This window comes from Acinonyx jubatus, chromosome B3 (assembly GCF_027475565.1).
Source record: "Acinonyx jubatus isolate Ajub_Pintada_27869175 chromosome B3, VMU_Ajub_asm_v1.0, whole genome shotgun sequence".
NCBI classification, from domain to species: Eukaryota; Metazoa; Chordata; class Mammalia; order Carnivora; family Felidae; genus Acinonyx; species Acinonyx jubatus.
In genome coordinates, this window is record NC_069386.1 from 68,995,238 (window position 1) to 69,012,142 (window position 16,905).

Genomic DNA, 16,905 nt, shown 5'->3' on the forward strand with positions numbered 1-16,905 from the left:
CGTGTGTGTGTGTGTGTGTGTGTGTGTGTGTGTGTGTGTGTGTGTTTAAGAGTTTAGAAGAGTTGGGGGGTGCCTGGGTGGCTCAGTCGGTTGAGCCTCTGACTTTGGCTCAGGTCATGATCTCACAGTTCGTGATTTGAGCCCCATGTTGGGCTCTGTGCTGACAGCTCAGAGCCTGGAGCCTGCTTAGGATTCTGTGTCTCACTCTCTCTACTCCTTCCCCACTCATGCTCTGTCTCTCTCTGTCTCTCAAAGATGAATAAATTTTAAAGAGTTTAGAAGAGTTAGGATGAGCATGAGGTGTTGTATGGAAACCAATTTGACAATAAATTTCATGTTTAAAAAAAAACAGGGTTAAAAAAAAGACTTCAGAAGAGTTCATACAATCTTATGCACATTTAGTCAACTAGAGAATTTAGCTGAAAGAGCCCTAATTCTGAATTAAAAATAGATAAATAAATTCCTATTTAATTCCTCTTTATTTAATGAAATTTAGTTTTGGACATTTCTAGGTTTCCGACTATACTTGGTCAGCCAGTTTTTTTCTTTTTAATTCTTTATTACATTGAAAAATGATTAACCCTACCTGGATTGAATTTTAATTAAAACAATTATTCTTCCAAAAAATAAAACATGTTATAGAAATGTTATAATGGAACATTTGATATTTTTAATATACATTATGAATATTTTTTAAATCTACAAACAAAATGAATTAATATCAACTTATTCTGAGATGTACTGTACATGAGTTTTGCATTGAAAAGCTTTATCATCATGATTGTTGCCTAGAAGATCTGTCTGGATCTGACATGTTGGGTCCTCAGCCTATTCATGGCTGCTTTCATCTCCTTATTTCTCAGAGTGTAAATAATGGGGTTCAGTAAAGGTGTAATAATTGAATAAAACACAGAAAGAAATTTATCCACTGAAAAGCTACTGACAGGCCAAGCATAAATGAAGATACATGGCCCAAAGAACAGAGTGACCACAGTAATGTGAGCGGACAGCGTGGACAGAGCCTTGGAGAGTCCACCAGAAGATCGGCGTCGGACAGTTACCAGAATGACAGTGTAGGAAATGAGCAAGAGTATGAAGCAGATGAAAGACAACAGTCCACTGTCAGCAGTTACCAGCAACTCCAGAACATAGGTCTCAGTGCAGGCAAGTTTTAGAACTAGGGGAAGGTCACAAAAAATATCGTCCAATATATTGGGACCACAGAAGGGCAAGTTGATAGTAAAAACCATCTGGCTCATCGTATGCACAAAACCGACAACCCAGGACAGCAGCACAGAGCCGGTGAGGACTCGGCGGCTCATGATGGATGTGTAGTGAAGAGGTTTGCATATTGCAATGTACCGATCAACAGCCATGACTATGAGAAGAGTCATCTCACTGCCCCCTAAAAAGTGGAGGAAGAACATCTGAGCCATACAGCCCCACAAGGAAATAGTTTTGTTCTCCTTGAGAAAATCTGTGACCATCTTAGGGGTTGTGATTGTAGAAATACACATATCCAGAAAGGAGAGATTTCCAAGGAGGAAGTACATTGGTGTGGAGTACAGATGTGAGTCAAAGGTTACGGTGACCACGATGAGAAAGTTTCCTGCCACAATAGCTGCATAGGCCAACAAAAATATGAAAAAAAAGAAAATTTCAAGTTCCCAAATGTTGGTGAGTCCTAACAAAACAAACTCTGATATCATTGAGCTATTCATTGTATCCACCTAGTCTATATAGGGGTTTTCAGAAAGTCATTAAAATGTAGAAAATCTGAAAAAAGTGATGATTTAAACTTTGATAGTTTTGAAGATATGAACATATAGAAAGTAGCATTTGATTCCTATAGAAAGAGAAAAGATTAACATTTCTGAAAAAATACATTCAATTTATTGATTCAAGCAACATTCACATTACCAAATCTATATTCAGCCAGAAAAGCACCAAAGATAAGAAATTTATTGTAAAATTTTGTAAACAGTGTTTGCAGGTATAGAATGCATCTCCACGTTGATTTGTTGTTTCTATCATGAGTTTATGAGTTCATGAACCATGAGTTCAATGTGTCAATGAGTAAAAGAGCCAAATGACCATTAGTCAAATGATTTAATTCAAGTGGGTAGTAATACAGTCGTGTAACTTTATGGTGATGGTGCTTAGTATTTGATCTTTTGCTTCTTTCCCCTTCCCTAATATAAAATATTCAGATATGTGCATGTGAGTTGATATATTTTTTTCAGCAACTTGCTTTAGGGTAATTTATTATATCAGTTATACTATATCATCACCCCTCCCTTTTATCTTAAAGAGGTATAGCAATGATTTCGCTTATTCCTGAAGCTATAATCTGGTTATGAATTATCATATGTTCTTATTGCCCCCCTAAATTATAATAAAACAAGCTTCCTAGGAAGTTTCCATGCAAGACCATAAATGTTTCTCAGTTTCCAGGTTTCTCTCTTTCTCCCTTCTTCCCTCCCTCCCTTCTTTTTAATTTTTTTTTCAACTTTTTTTATTTTATTTTTGGGACAGAGAGAGACAGAGCATGAACGGGGGAGGGGCAGAGAGAGAGGGAGACACAGAATCAGAAACAGGCTCCAGGCTCCGAGCCATCAGCCCAGAGCCTGACGCGGGGCTCGAACTCACTGACCGCGAGATCGTGACCTGACTGAAGTCGGACGCTTAACCGACTGCGCCACCCAGGCGCCCCCCTCCCTCCATTCTTTCCTTCCTCATTCCCTTCCTTCCTTTTTTCTTTCTTCCTTCCTTCCTTCCTTCCTTCCTTCCTTCCTTCCTTCCTTCCGTCTTCATTTCTTCCTTCCCCTCATCCTCCTCCCATCAATGTTGCCCTCCTCTTCCTCCCTCTTCTGAATAACGTTGTGCATTCAGAACAAAACTTGTGTCCTCCACTGCTGAGCCTTTTCGCCTATTTTCCTGAATGTATTATTGCTGGGTTCTTGGCTGGAGTTTTTATTTTTTCCTTGTCCCTTTATATTGTGTATACAGATGGTCTTTACAAGTAGTGTTTATGTTTCCTTGGCTCCTAAATGCTTATCATTATTGTACCCAGTGCTTTCCTCTGACACTGTTTTGCGCTTGTGTGCAGACTGACTCAACTCTTATCTTGGCTCCTACATCCTTGACACTTGTACCCTGTATATGTATCCAGATTGGGCTGACACTGTTGGCTTACTTTTATCTACTTTTAATTTTGATTTAGATCTTTTGGTCCTAGCATGTTTTTCTTTCTTCTTAAAAAAAAAAAAAACTATTAGTGATATACACCGAACACATAGGTGGAGGCTCATACATATACAAACAAAAAGCACGATACTTACAGCACATTCTAGTCCTGGAGCACCAAAACAGAGCATGCAAAACCTACTCTGAATTTCTTTTTTTTCTTTTTTCTTTTGCTTAGTAGTTCAGGAAATATTCAGAAGTTTTTGTTTAGCCTATCAGAATTAAAAAAAGAAACTGAATCAAGAATAAAGATTTAAATTCTGCCCCTGGCCTTAACATTTACTAGAGATGTATACTCTTAACTTTTGAACATTGATTTATTTTTCCATAAAATGAAATAATACCTACTCTACTACCTCATAGATTGTTATGAGACCCCAGGGTAACATATTTGGAATATATTTGTATATTTTGTTAAACAACCATAGATCCTACATAGGTACAATCACATAATTCTATATGTAGCATTATCTCATTTTCTGATGATTTTAAGGATGCTCAAACCAGTAGGAACCACAGAAGAATCTTACCATGTAAGACTTGGTAAAGAAGACAGTGTCAAAGTATTTTTCTCTATAAATATAAATGATGTAATTACCTTAGTTGTCTTCATTATAAAGATTTAACACCATCATTGTTATTCCATTTCATGCAGTACTTGAGTCTGCGTACTAGTTATGTATAGCTTCAAATTATGCATTCTCAGTCTTATGGTACTAACAGGAGAAAATCTTGAGAATTATAAAAGCAATTTTGTAATATTTAATATGTAAAATTGGAAAACTAAAAGAAAAAATGGATATTTATTTAGTTTTTTTAACAATTTGCAAGCCTCTTTATTAAATATATCCATCATATAGATGGATTCCATTCTGTTACGATAGATGAAATCATTCATTATGACAATTTATACACATGACCAAAGATAAAATATCTTTAAAATCTATATTTTTCTGCTCAGACACAGGCAAAAATAAGATAGAGTATGAAAAAGAAAATAATTCTTCCTAACATAAGTCACAGTTAAACCTTAAGTGGAAAGTTTAAACTTTTGCATGGTCTGTATTATACAGACATGATGAGCTGAACAGGAATGAAAAATAATTGGATAAAGTGGATAGGGCCTGGTTTGGTTTCTCTGTAGCAGGAATTTGTCTGAGAATGGGATGCTTGACCTGTGACTGGAGAGCCTGGCTCTTTCTGTGCCTTTTTTGTGACTAAAGTATGGAAACGTACTGCACTCTTTTCCACTGAGGGCACTTGTCTGGGGAAGAAAAGCTGTGGGATGCCCAATACTGAGTCTCTGTATTCAGTAACAAAGTCTTTTCCATACATTTCCACAAATGCACTTAAACAATATATGTGGAAATGTGTAACTGGCAGTTCTTTTAATAAGAATAAAGGCTGTGCACTTTTTAGTGATCTTGAGGGTTTTTTTAAATGAATCATCTTATGAGAGAATTAAGCCATGCATAGATTATCTAACCCAAGGGGAATTCACTTTTATAGGCAAAATTCAAATTCTGCCAAAATAGCCATTATAAATATTTTCCTGATTAAAAAATAAACTTTTACAATTAATAGAAAAAGACAACATTATAAATACACAAAGGACTTTATTCTCATATATTGGTCAAGTTTGAAATATTAAAGTAACTTTTAAATGTAGTTAGGGGGCACTGGGTGGCTCAGTTAGGTTAAGTGAGAGACTCTTAATTTGAGCTCAGGTCATGATCTCATGGTTCTTGAGTTCGAGCCCTGATGTTGGGGGTCTGTGCTGACAGCACAGATTCTGCTTTAGATTCTCTCTCTCTCTGTCCTTCTCTCTGCCTTTCCCCTGCTTGTACACACACTCATTCTCTCTCTCTTTCAATACACACACACACACACACACACACACACACACACACACACACACACGTTGGAAGAAGACCAGTGGATTTACAAAAAATAGAAGATAGTCCTTGGCTTGCACAATTACCAAAAACAAATATATTACCAGTACAATTAGATAATTATATTGAATAGAAAGTTATATAACTTCAGTGAAGAAAATACTTGTAGACTTGAGGGAGAAGATTTTTAAAAAAAATACTGATTGAAATTAATCATTGCTCTCACCTAATGTTCCCTAAGTGTTTTCTGTGTTGAAATACATACTGAATGTATGAAGGTAAAAACATATGTGAGTAACTTAATATGAAAAACATAAGTCAATATTTCCCATTTTATTATTTGAAGTGTTGATAGATTACATTTTAGACTTCTCACAAATGCTAAATTTAGCCAAGTAAGAATCCGATTTTTCCATTATTTTACAACAATCTAAATTCTTTTAGTTTTTTTTATTCCAAACATATTAAACTAACCCAAGTTTGTATTGCAAAAAATAAACTCGCACTGTAAAACTGACCCCTAAAATCGGGAATGTGAGTGCTATTTATCAGTCAGACTAGCTGTTCCTCTTACTGAAATTAGATACATTTGTGCAGTTGCTAGTTGACCCAAATTATCTTTTACTGTTGCCCTCATTATCAGATAATATGGTTATCATTCAGTTCTAAGTTTCTGTAAAATTCAGTTCTGAGTTTTTCTTTTATTAAAGTGTGCAACTGCAGTTTGGTGTTAGCACTGCTATCTAAACCTACCAGTTCTAGCTGAAGAGTGGTCTCTTTAAAGACGTGCAGACACAGTGAGATCCTGAATATATATCTTTTTTACACCATGAATATATATGACCATCATTTGCAGTTTTTTTTAAAAAAAGGGCAAGAATCATATACATAAGGTATAGGCTTGTGATCAACTCCCAAAGGAAATTATTAAAATAAATATGCTAGGGTTCCCTAGAGTTCAGAGCAAGGACCTCTTCTCTCATTATTTAAGTGGATTGTGTATTCATGAAGTATATCAGCCATGTGAACTTTCTCTAGTAAGTGCTTCATACTAACTCAGGTGTTTTGGTTGGGGCAGGATGAGCACATTGATAGAAAATTGATCTATTATAAATTATAGTCTTGAGGAAATAATAATCCTATTAATTTCATTTCCTCAATCTGAATATTTGTGATTAATTTGGTAATTGAATGCATTTATTCAAGTAAAGTTAAAATATTACCCACACTGAACAAAGCATATAAGGAAATTCACAAGTATAGGCCAGTTCTTAGCAGAGAAAAATCTCCTTTTAACATGTAAAGGGAGAGAGAGAAAAAGAGAGCAGAAAGAGCTTGAATGAGCAAGCTGGGGAGGCTTTCACCTTGGTAATCGATAAAGGAATAATGGTAATCAATAAATGATTGGTTACTGGAGTTTTGCAATCAACCATTCTAAAGATAGAGAATTTTGCTAGCTCTTTATAATTATATAGAACTTCATGGTAACTCAAAAGTATTAAAAAAGATCTGTAGCAACACCTTTACAAAACAATGTAATTAAGCAAATAAAATTCTTAAAGCTATCAGTGTAACAATATGATTGCAGATGAGTTCATATGGTACAGAAATTTTTCTGAATACTCTTAAATACAACTCTTCCATGCTTGTCCAATTAAAAGCCTCTTGAAAAGATTACAAGAAAGTGAGGGTAACAAATATATGATACGTGTGGTGCCACATTAATTTCCAAAGGCCACAACAGACATTGTTAATAAATTTTTCACACTTTTTGACTGAAACCAAGAATTCGTTTTTTAATTTAGTTCCTTATACAGCCACAGCGATTAGAATTGCCATGAAAAATAAACCTTTTAAGAATATTTATGGTAAGTGTGTGTCACAGTTCGGTGTGGCATTTGAGATGCTTCAAGAAGAAGACTCTTAAATATAGAAATCAAAAGATAATATTAGAACAGTATTATGTGCTCTGACCTAATAGTCCAAACCAGTTGGTAAGGATGGCATGCATAGAATTTTTCAGAATAAATCTGAACTGTTAGAAGCACACAATCTGGAGCCAAACTAAAGCAGGACAAATATATTTTAAAAGGATGAAGAAGGGGATAAACAGGAAAAACATCTAAGTTTGATATGCAAAGTACATTGTAAAGCTTTTGCACTGCAAAGAAAACCATCAACAATACAGAAAGTTATCGTACTGGCTAGGGGAAGGTTTTTGCAAGTAATATATCCAATAAGGGGTTAATACCCAAAATATGTAAAGAATTCATACAACTGAACACACAAAAAGGAAAAAATCTGACAAAAATGGGCAGAGGACCTGAACAGACATTTTCCAAAGAAGGCATATAGATGGTCAACAGGCTCATGCAAAAGTGCCCAACATGACTAATCATCAGGGAAATGCAAATCAAAACCACAATGACATAATACCTTAAACTTGTCAGAATGGCTAGAATCAAAAAGACAAGACATAACGATTGTTGGTGAGGATGTGGAGAAAAAGGAATCTTGTGCACCTACCTCTGTTGGTGGGATGTAATGTACAGGCACTTTGGAAAACATTATGGAGATTTCTCTAAAAATTAAAAATGGAATTACCATGTTATCTAGTAATTCCACTGTTGGATATTTAACCAAAGAAAATGAAAACGCTAATTTGAAATGATTTATGCACCCCCTGCATTTATTGTAGCATTATTTATAATATCCAAGATATGGAAGCAACCAAAGTGTCCGTTACTAGATGAATGGATAAGGAAGATATTATACATGTGCATGCACACACACACACACACACACACACACACACAGAGAGAGAGAGAGAGAGAGAGAGAGAGAGAGAGAGAAATATTACTCAGCCATAAAAAAGGATGGAGTCTTGCCATTTGCAACAACATAATGATCTACAGGATGTTAAGTGAAATAAATCAGAGAAAGACAAATGCCATATGATTTCACTCATATGTGGAATCTAAAAATAAATGAGTTAAAAAAAAACAACAAAAACCAGAATTCGACATATAAATACCGTGAACAAACTAATGCTTGCCAGAGGTGAGGCAGGTAGGCGGATGGTGATGGTAAGTGGGAGATACAGGTTGCCTGTTATGGAAAGAACAAGTCACAGGAATAAAAGGCACAGTATAAGAAATACAGTCAATGAAATTACAATACTGTTTTATGGTGACAGATGGAGCTACACTTGTGTTGAGCATAGCATAATGTAAAAGTTTGTCAAAACCCAATGTTGTACACCTTAAAGTAATGTAATATGTGTGTCAACTATACTCAAAGAAAAATTTTCAAACAAAAATATTTTTATTTTATTTTATCAAAAACTCAAATAAAAGTATTATTTTTCTAAACTGAGACATTTAGGGGCACCTGGGTGATCAGTCGGTTAAACATCTGACTTTGGCTCGGGTCATGATCTCATGGTTTGTGGGTTCGAGCCCCATGTCGGGCTCTGTGCTGACAGCTCCGAGCCTGGAGCCTGCTTCAGATTCTGTCTCCCCCTCTCTCTGCCCCCCCCCCATTGTGCTCTGTCTCTCTCTCTCAAAAATAAATAAATATTTAAAACAATTTTTAAACTGAGACATTTAAAAATGTTTAAAAAGACTTCAAAAAAGATGTCCCCAAGATGTTCAAATACTTTTAGGTTTTCTATTTGCCTTTGGAAGTCTTTACAGTTTCCACATACTCATTGTTTATGTTTATTTAAGAAATTCAGGTTTACTATCTGAAACAGCCCCAAAACTATTCCCTCTGCTTTCACTTTTGATGCATTATATTCTCTACTTATGAGGACTGAGGTATATACCAAACTGTAATAAATATGGCATCCCCTCCTTCCCTTTCTCAAAACACTTCGATGGCTTACATTGGCAATAAAAAGGAATCCATTAGGCCTGAAAACTCTGGTCTCTTCCCTTCTATAATATCTCAGCACAGGGGTACCTGGGTGGCTCCATGGCTTAAGCATCCAACTTCAGCTTATGATCTCATAGCTTGTGAGTTCGAGGCCTCTGTCAGGCTCTTTGCTAACAGCTCAGAGCCTGGAGCCTGCTTCAGATTTTGTGTCTCCATCTCTCTCTGTTCCTTCCCCCCTCACACACACTCTCTCTTTCTCTCTTTCTCTCTCAAAAATAAATAAACATTAAATTTTTTTTTTTTAAATCTCGGCATAGATCTTTTCCCTTTCATTCATCCGTCTCCTTCACAAGGTTTACTTTTAATACTTACAAACTCTTTCTCACTTCACAATGTCTATGTACACTGGCCTTTTCCTGGAATATTCTTTTCCTTGCACAAATGTCTAATTCTAGGGCTTTCTTAATGTGTTGGTATAAACATCTCTCCTTAAAGTGATCTTCTGAGACAACCACTCCTAACATAGATCTCTCGCTTTGGTATTCTCTCCAGAGCAGGGACCAGGTCTGTGTCTATAACCACAACCATATATCTGTATTGCTTTGGACAGTGTTTGGTACCTAGTAAATATTTTTTTATTGTTTCATAAATGACTGAATTCAGTTGAAAAATCATTGTGTACATGTTTTCTGGTACAGCAAGCTGCACTAAGCAGTTCATGGTTTTAATCTGTAATATTTGTGTTGATATTGATTCTTAGAAAACTATTTGAGTACACAAAGGTATGTTGGAAACATTTATTTTTAGGCATATTTTTTTACATTCTACTAAAGATGATTAGCATATTGAGGCTATATAGTGGGAAAGTACTCTTATCCCCATTCAAATCACAATGCCTCTGTGAAGACTCCATATGGTTAACAAATATTGATGGATGTTTTCACACCTATGAAGTTACTTAATATAACTTTAGAAATAAAAATTGATAATAAACACCATATAGTGTGCTCTCTTACTAAATTTACCCATTTTTACATACTGGGCCATTAAAACTATAAAATTTTTGTAAGAAGACATATGATTGGATATTTTAAACAGTCATCAGGGTCGTTTCCCTGACTTCTAAGGAAAGAAAGTACAAGGAAGTAATGAATGCGCACTAATTTATGTATTAAATTACTGCTATGAACATTTTCCATTAGATTTTTAATAAAACTGACCTTAATATTCCACGAATTTTGAGGGAGGAAATTGAAAGTCTTTAAATTTTTAATTTTGATTGATAAATATTAAATTTGATATTTAATATCAAAACCCCAATAGCAGAGAACACAAAACAGTCAGCTGTTATAAACTTTCTTTAGGAAGTGAGCCAAGAGCCAATATGCTGGCTGCTGAGTCTCTTAATGGCTGCTTTCATTTCTTGATTCCTCAGAGTATAAATAATTGGATTAAGGAGAGGGGTGATTACAGAGTAAAACACAGAAAGAAACTTATCTACAGAGTAACTCTTGAACGGGAAAACATAGATGAAGATAGCAGGACCAAAGAAGAGAGTGACCACAGTGATGTGAGCAGACAGTGTGGACACTGCCTTAGAGGATGCACTGGAGGAGTGCTGCCAGATGGTGACCAGCATGACAATGTAGGATATGAGCAGGAGAATGAAGCAGATCAGGGACAGGAGTCCACTATTTGCAATCACCAAGAGCTCTAGGATATAGGTCTCAGTGCAGGCAAGCTTGATGACCAGGGGAAGGTCACAGAAAATGCTGTCCACAACATTGGGACCACAGAAGGGTAAACCTACCGTGAAAACCATCTGGCTTGTGGTATGTATGGACCCAATTGCCCATGAGAGCAGCAGAAACCCGATGAGCACCCTGTGATTCATGATGGTCTGATACTGCAAGGGCTTGCATATGGCAACATACCTGTCTATGGCCATAGCTATCAGAAGAGACATCTCTCCACCCCCAAAGAAGTGCATAAAAAACATCTGAGCCATGCAGCCCCACAAGGAGATGGTCTTGCATTTTCTAAGGAGGTCTGCAATCATTTTGGGAGTTGCAGCAGAAGAAAGACATAAATCAAAAAATGATAAATTTGCCAGAAAGAAATACATGGGGGAGTGAAGATGCGTATCAACTATCACGGAGATCACAATGAGGAGGTTTCCTACTATGATGGCTACATAGACAAGGAAGAAGACTGCAAAAAAGAATATTTGAATTTCTTGAGAAGTGGAAAGTCCCAGCAAGATGAACTCAGACACACTTGATCTGTTGTTGGGGACATCCATTCATCCTTTCGTATGAGTTTATCAGAGGTTGCCTAGAAGAGGGAAAAACACACAGAATGTCATAGGGACTGACAAGTCCATAAACTTGATCTTTACTCACATACTGTCTCTTATCCAGGCAAACAACCCTGTTGCTACTATGACTACTTCTTTCGTATTTTACAGGAGATATTTCACTGGACCACATAGTATAGAAACTGGAGGGAATGGAGACAACTAAATAAAATGGGTGTATTGGTTGGTAGGGGCAAGGTCAGTTGGACATTAGAGAAAACCTCTCCCTTCTTGTTCAGCTGCAGATCAGACTGTGTGTGAGCATTTAATTTATTAGAATGATATAAAGGAATTTTGGAAGGCAAAAGCAAGATAAATTTTATCTCTTGCAGGAAGTGCATTTACTGACATTTTTTGTGACATTCCAGTATGCAGTAAAAAGTTTGCCATATTAAATATTGCTGAAATCACATAAAGTGCATTATGCTTCTTGAAAAGAACTAATTATAGATCATAAACATATATATTGTTGTTAGAAGATTGAATGTGGAGACAGTTATATCATTAACTGAGATCAAACCCAATTACTGAGGAAAGATTAAGGTTTTTAGACTTGAATGACCCAGATTGACTCTCAAAACTACAGATGCTCATCTAAATATTGCCTAATTCTTCATTTCATATGATCAGACATAAAGTGTCCCATCTGTGCATTCTTATCCAGTTGTTGGAAAATTGGATCAAATAACCATTTTATGTAATATTTTAATCTTTGTTTATTTTTGAGAGAGAGTGTGTGACCAGGGGAGGGGACACAGAATCCAAAGCTAGCTCTAGGCTCTGAGCTGTCAGAACAGAGCCCGATGCAGAGCTTGAACTCACAAGCCGTGAGATCATGACATGAACCAAAGTCAGATGCTTAACCGACTGAGCCACCCAGGCAACCCTCTGATATTTGTTAAGTCATATGTTATAACATATCTGAGTGCATAGAAATACCTAAATCACTACTAGTAAGACTAGTGAAGTTTTCCTTTGTAGTCTTGTTCCTCTTTCCTCCATTAGTGAGGGATAAAGAGTACAGTGAATCATTTATCTTTGTAAACATGACCTAACAAAACTTAAAATGTGATATATTCTTTGAAGAGAGTACTGTCTTGGATTACTTAGCCTACTTGAACTTGTACTTCCTAACAATTATTTTCTTTAAAGTTTCTTTAACTTTTACCTTTGTCAAAGATGGAAAAAAGTCATAGATATGTTGCTTGCTGACTGAAGTGGATTCAGCCAAGCTAAATGAACTTTTAAAAAATACACACAAGTAAAAAGAATATATTGGTCAGTGCTCAATTTAAATTCACCTACTTAAGACCTTCCTTGTTTGGCTGATTTTAGCTCTATTTTTCAAGTCTTATTCCAGGCATGTTGTTGATCTCGAGTCTTTTCCTTGCTTTTATGAAAGCCTAGACCCAGGGCTAATGCAGATTGTCAGAAAAGAAAATAGAATATATGTGATTTGGGGAGTATATTTAACCTTTTAGTCACACAGTTCAAATTTTTAAAAATATAGTATATCTAGATAACCATAATAAACATTTAATCATATTCTTTAGTCTATGCATGGTTACTATCACTAACACACACAGTTCTTGTAAATGGCCCATAATCTTCCATTTTTGACACTATCATTCAGAATAGCATAAAAAGTTCATCTTTCACAAGGTAATAAAACAAAAATGGACATCTTAGTTCTCATTCACAGATGTGAATCTATATTTCTTATTTGTGCTTTGCACTCATCTGTAAGACAATGACCTTATCTAAACTATAGTCCTTGGACCTTCCGTATTTCTCTGAAGTATGAAATAAGTGCAGCTTTAGGTACACAAGGGTCTGGCAAAGACAGAATTCTAGACAAGATGCTATTTCTAATTTTTTCTGGCTTATTAAGTGTTTAACTACTTGGTCATTTCCAGACTGTTACCATAGGAAAGTTGCATTTTCTCATATGCTTTTCTAGCAATTTCTAACAAGTATAATGATACCATCAATATTTTATGAGTGGTGACATTCTATTATTTTCAAAGTCATGAATCGAGCGTTTTATCCTTGCATTTTTAAAAACAACAAAGGAACTTTCTCTATATTTCTGCTATAACTGAAAGAATAAATTCATTCAACCTGATATGTGTAGCCAAAAAATTTGAACATACCTAGATTTCTCTTCTCTAAGAATAATTTATTTGGCCTGGATTGCTGGATCATAATCTTACTTTCCAGTAATTATTGGTATAGTATTTTCTGATTTTTGTATTTTTTTTTCAATTGTAACAAGATCAGGTTGGTTCCAGTTTAATTTTCCCCTTTCAGTCCTCCCCTCAGTTATCATTTTTGGCATATGTATGTATCATTTATGGACACATTTAATGTTACTAATGAAAATAATGCCATCAGTGTGGCATATTGGTAGAGTAGCATGTCAGGATTATGTAACCTACCAGTATGCACTTGGACCTCAGAAGTAACATCAGTATGAAATGGATGCTTAATCTTCATCATTCAGTGACTTTATTTTCTTCTCTGGACTTCAAAAGACAGCAGTATATAAGTGTATCCCTTGGTAGGAGGCACAAAAGAGAGAACTCATTTGATTGTTTTAGATTCCTCAGAGACTGGCAGTAAAATAGTAATTGGGATTATTAAAAAAGACTTTTGACATTACAGAAATGAGATGCATTTTTCATATATAAAATTGAAAATATTTTAAAGGCAACAATCCATGACTCAGGTGGTAGTGGAGAGATAGGAATAGAGTTGAATTATGAGAATTTTGCATGATGTTCATTCTTTTGCTGTAGTTTGCTTTCTCCAAAAAGCATTGATAAATGTGATATTTAGGAAAAATATAAATATTCTAGATTATTTAAATTCTACATTTTATTAAGGCTGAGATTTTCACATTTAAACTTGAATCTCTCTGGACTTTTGAGAAATAATGTGAAATGGTTTTTCATCATTGCAATTAAATAATACTTCATTCCACTAAGAATTTGTTATGCTTTCTTTATAACCTTTTTAAATTTCCTGGTAGATCAGACTCTTCTTCAGGTGCACCCATTTGCTGTTTTGTTTCCCTGATAATTTTTGAGGAGGTACTATATATTTTATTACTCATTAGTTTATAGTATATTTAATGTATGGAAAGGCAAGTGTGATCTCATTGGTTTTTTAATTCAGAGTGATCTTGACTATTTTCATAACTTTTTATTCTAAATTAAATTGGTTTATTTTCTAAGTTTAAATAAGTTCCACTGATGTTTTGATTTCACAGTATTAAACAATATGAAAGGTAGAAAAAAGAAACAGAATTACAAAATTGAGTCTTTCTTCCAGAAGGATTCTATGTCACTGTAAATGTCTACCTACTTGTATGACAACAAAAATTTCCCATGTTGATCATCAACACATTTTTTGGGGGGGTAGTAACACGTGTTTTGTTAAATTAAGTTTGCATATTTCCTACTTTGATGCCCTACTTAATATGATCTTTTCCTTAAACATAATTGATTTTATTGCTATTGTTTCCATTTTTTTACATATTTACATGGTACATGGTTTCTTTTTTTTAATATGAAATTTATTATCAAATTGGATTCCATACAACACCCAGTGCTCATCCCAACAGGTGCCCTCCTCAATGCCCATCACGCACCCTTCCCTCCCTCCCACTCCCCATCAACCCTCAGTTTATTCTCAGTTTTTAAGAATCTCTTATGGTTTGGCTCTCTCCCTCTCTAACTTTTTTTCCCCTTCCCCTTCCCCATGGTCTTCTGTTAAGTTTCTTAGGATCCACATAAGAGTGGTACATGGCTTCTTGTGGAAAGTTCTTTTGTAATTTTTTTCCCCAGTTCATTGTCTTCTTTGTTTTAGGTTACTGGTAAAAGGATCAACAAACATTAATAACATTTTTTCTAATACATTTCTTGTGCCATATTCCATTAACTAGAATTTTAGAGTAACTTGTTAGTTTCTCAAACATGACACTTCCATCTTTCTTGAAAATGAAAGCTCATTTTCTTGGAATCAGGTGTCTGTGCACTTCCATGATGTTTCCAGCACTGGCCGCAAGGCTGCATCTCACTAACCTGTGCACATCTAGCAATGTGTCCAGACCATGTATGCAGTCTGGTGAGTAGATTTCTCCCATCCTTCATTAGTAACAGATGCCTGAATTCATTAAGCGACACTGTGCTACCTTCCTTACAAGTAGAAGTGGCAAAGATGTAGTAAGTGGTAAGATGTAGGTAAACAGTATTATCACGCAGCTACTTGGTGAAAATTTATTGTAAGGTCTCACTCCTGAGAGAGTTATGCCCTTTGTCTCCCAACATCACATTTTCTCAAGTCTAATTAGAAATGTGTTAGTTTTTATAGTAACATTTAGTAATGTAAATATAGTTAAAACGCTGTCAGTTAGACAATATACATATATAAAACAGAAGGATGTTAAGTAATTACTCAAGTGACAAAATATCTGAGTTGTTAACAGTAAATGTTCAGGAAACCAAAGATGATCATCAGCAGGAACCTACAACCAAAACTAAGCTGGAGGGGCAAGAGAAGACGCAGTCTTACCGCACGTAGCCCAAGAGTGTGATCATGTATTCATTTTCTTCTTCTTGCTTAACACATTTCCATAAAGATAGGGACTTCTTCCAACACAAATTTATTATTTTACAGTCATGTAGGTCCAAAATCCAACATTGGTCTTACTAGGATACAATCAAGTTGTTGGTAGGACAATATTCCCTACTGGAGGCCTTGAGAGAGAAACCATTCCCAGACTCATACTGGCTATGGGCCAAATTTAGTTCCACATTGTTGTACAATAACATCTCCATTTCTTTGCTGATTTTTAGTCAGGGGTTATTCTCACCTTCTAGACTTTGCCTATATTCCTTGGTCATGTCTTCTTCCTCTTCAGAGCCAGAAACAGTGAATCAAAGCTTCCTCAAGTCTCATCCTTCCTGGATTCTTTATTCTTTGGATTCATGAAAAGTTCAATGATTTTAAATATTCATGCATTACATTGAGGCCATCCAGACTATCCAGGATAATCTCCCCATCTCAAGGTTTATAACCAATCATATCTTTAAAGTTCTATTTGCCATATTAGTTAACATATTCACACGTTTCCATGATTAGGGTGTGGACTTCTTTAGGAGACAGTTATTCTGTGTATAGCGTCTTGTATACAAAGGTGGGAAATGTAGTGGCCAATTTCACTAGGCGAACTAGAGTCAAAGAAGTGTTGCTGAGTTCCAGAGTGAGCCATAGAACTACTGCAGACATTTGGGCTAAGGCAGTGTGTGTGTGTGTGTGTGTGTGTGTATTCTTTATTCTCCTTTCCTCCCACTCTTTATTAATCTAACATTGATACCCATTTGTAACCATCTGGAGGTCAATTGACTTAGTGTGCTGGAAAAGCCTTCTTCATGGATTAGGGCTTGCAGTAATACAGAGCAAATTTGTAGAAATGAAAAGAATGGATTGGAAGGAAAATGGGTCTGTAATGGCACACATCCTTTTCTT

The 16,905-nt window shown here is 35.6% G+C and overlaps 2 protein-coding genes across 2 annotated transcripts; both read right to left on the reverse strand.

Annotated features, from left to right (window-relative positions):
- Positions 1-788: 788 nt before the first annotated feature.
- On the reverse strand, positions 789-1,724 carry LOC106969817 (olfactory receptor 4L1-like). Its single transcript, XM_015066353.1, has one exon. It carries the CDS (start codon positions 1,719-1,721, stop codon positions 789-791), a length of 933 nt encoding a protein of 310 aa, XP_014921839.1. The 5' UTR covers positions 1,722-1,724.
- An 8,653-nt stretch (positions 1,725-10,377) lies between these two features.
- Positions 10,378-11,437, reverse strand: LOC128316207 (olfactory receptor 4K13-like). Its single transcript, XM_053225140.1, has one exon. The coding sequence runs from the start codon at positions 11,317-11,319 to the stop codon at positions 10,378-10,380; it is 942 nt and encodes a 313-aa protein (XP_053081115.1). The 5' UTR covers positions 11,320-11,437.
- Between the last annotated feature and the right edge of the window lie 5,468 nt (positions 11,438-16,905).

Excerpts from the sequence above, each read along its gene's own strand:
- LOC128316207 (XM_053225140.1), bottom strand. The coding sequence starts at position 11,319 with ATGGATGTCCCCAACAACAGATCAAGTGTGTCTGAGTTCATCTTGCTG.
- LOC106969817 (XM_015066353.1), bottom strand. The coding sequence starts at position 1,721 with ATGAATAGCTCAATGATATCAGAGTTTGTTTTGTTAGGACTCACCAAC.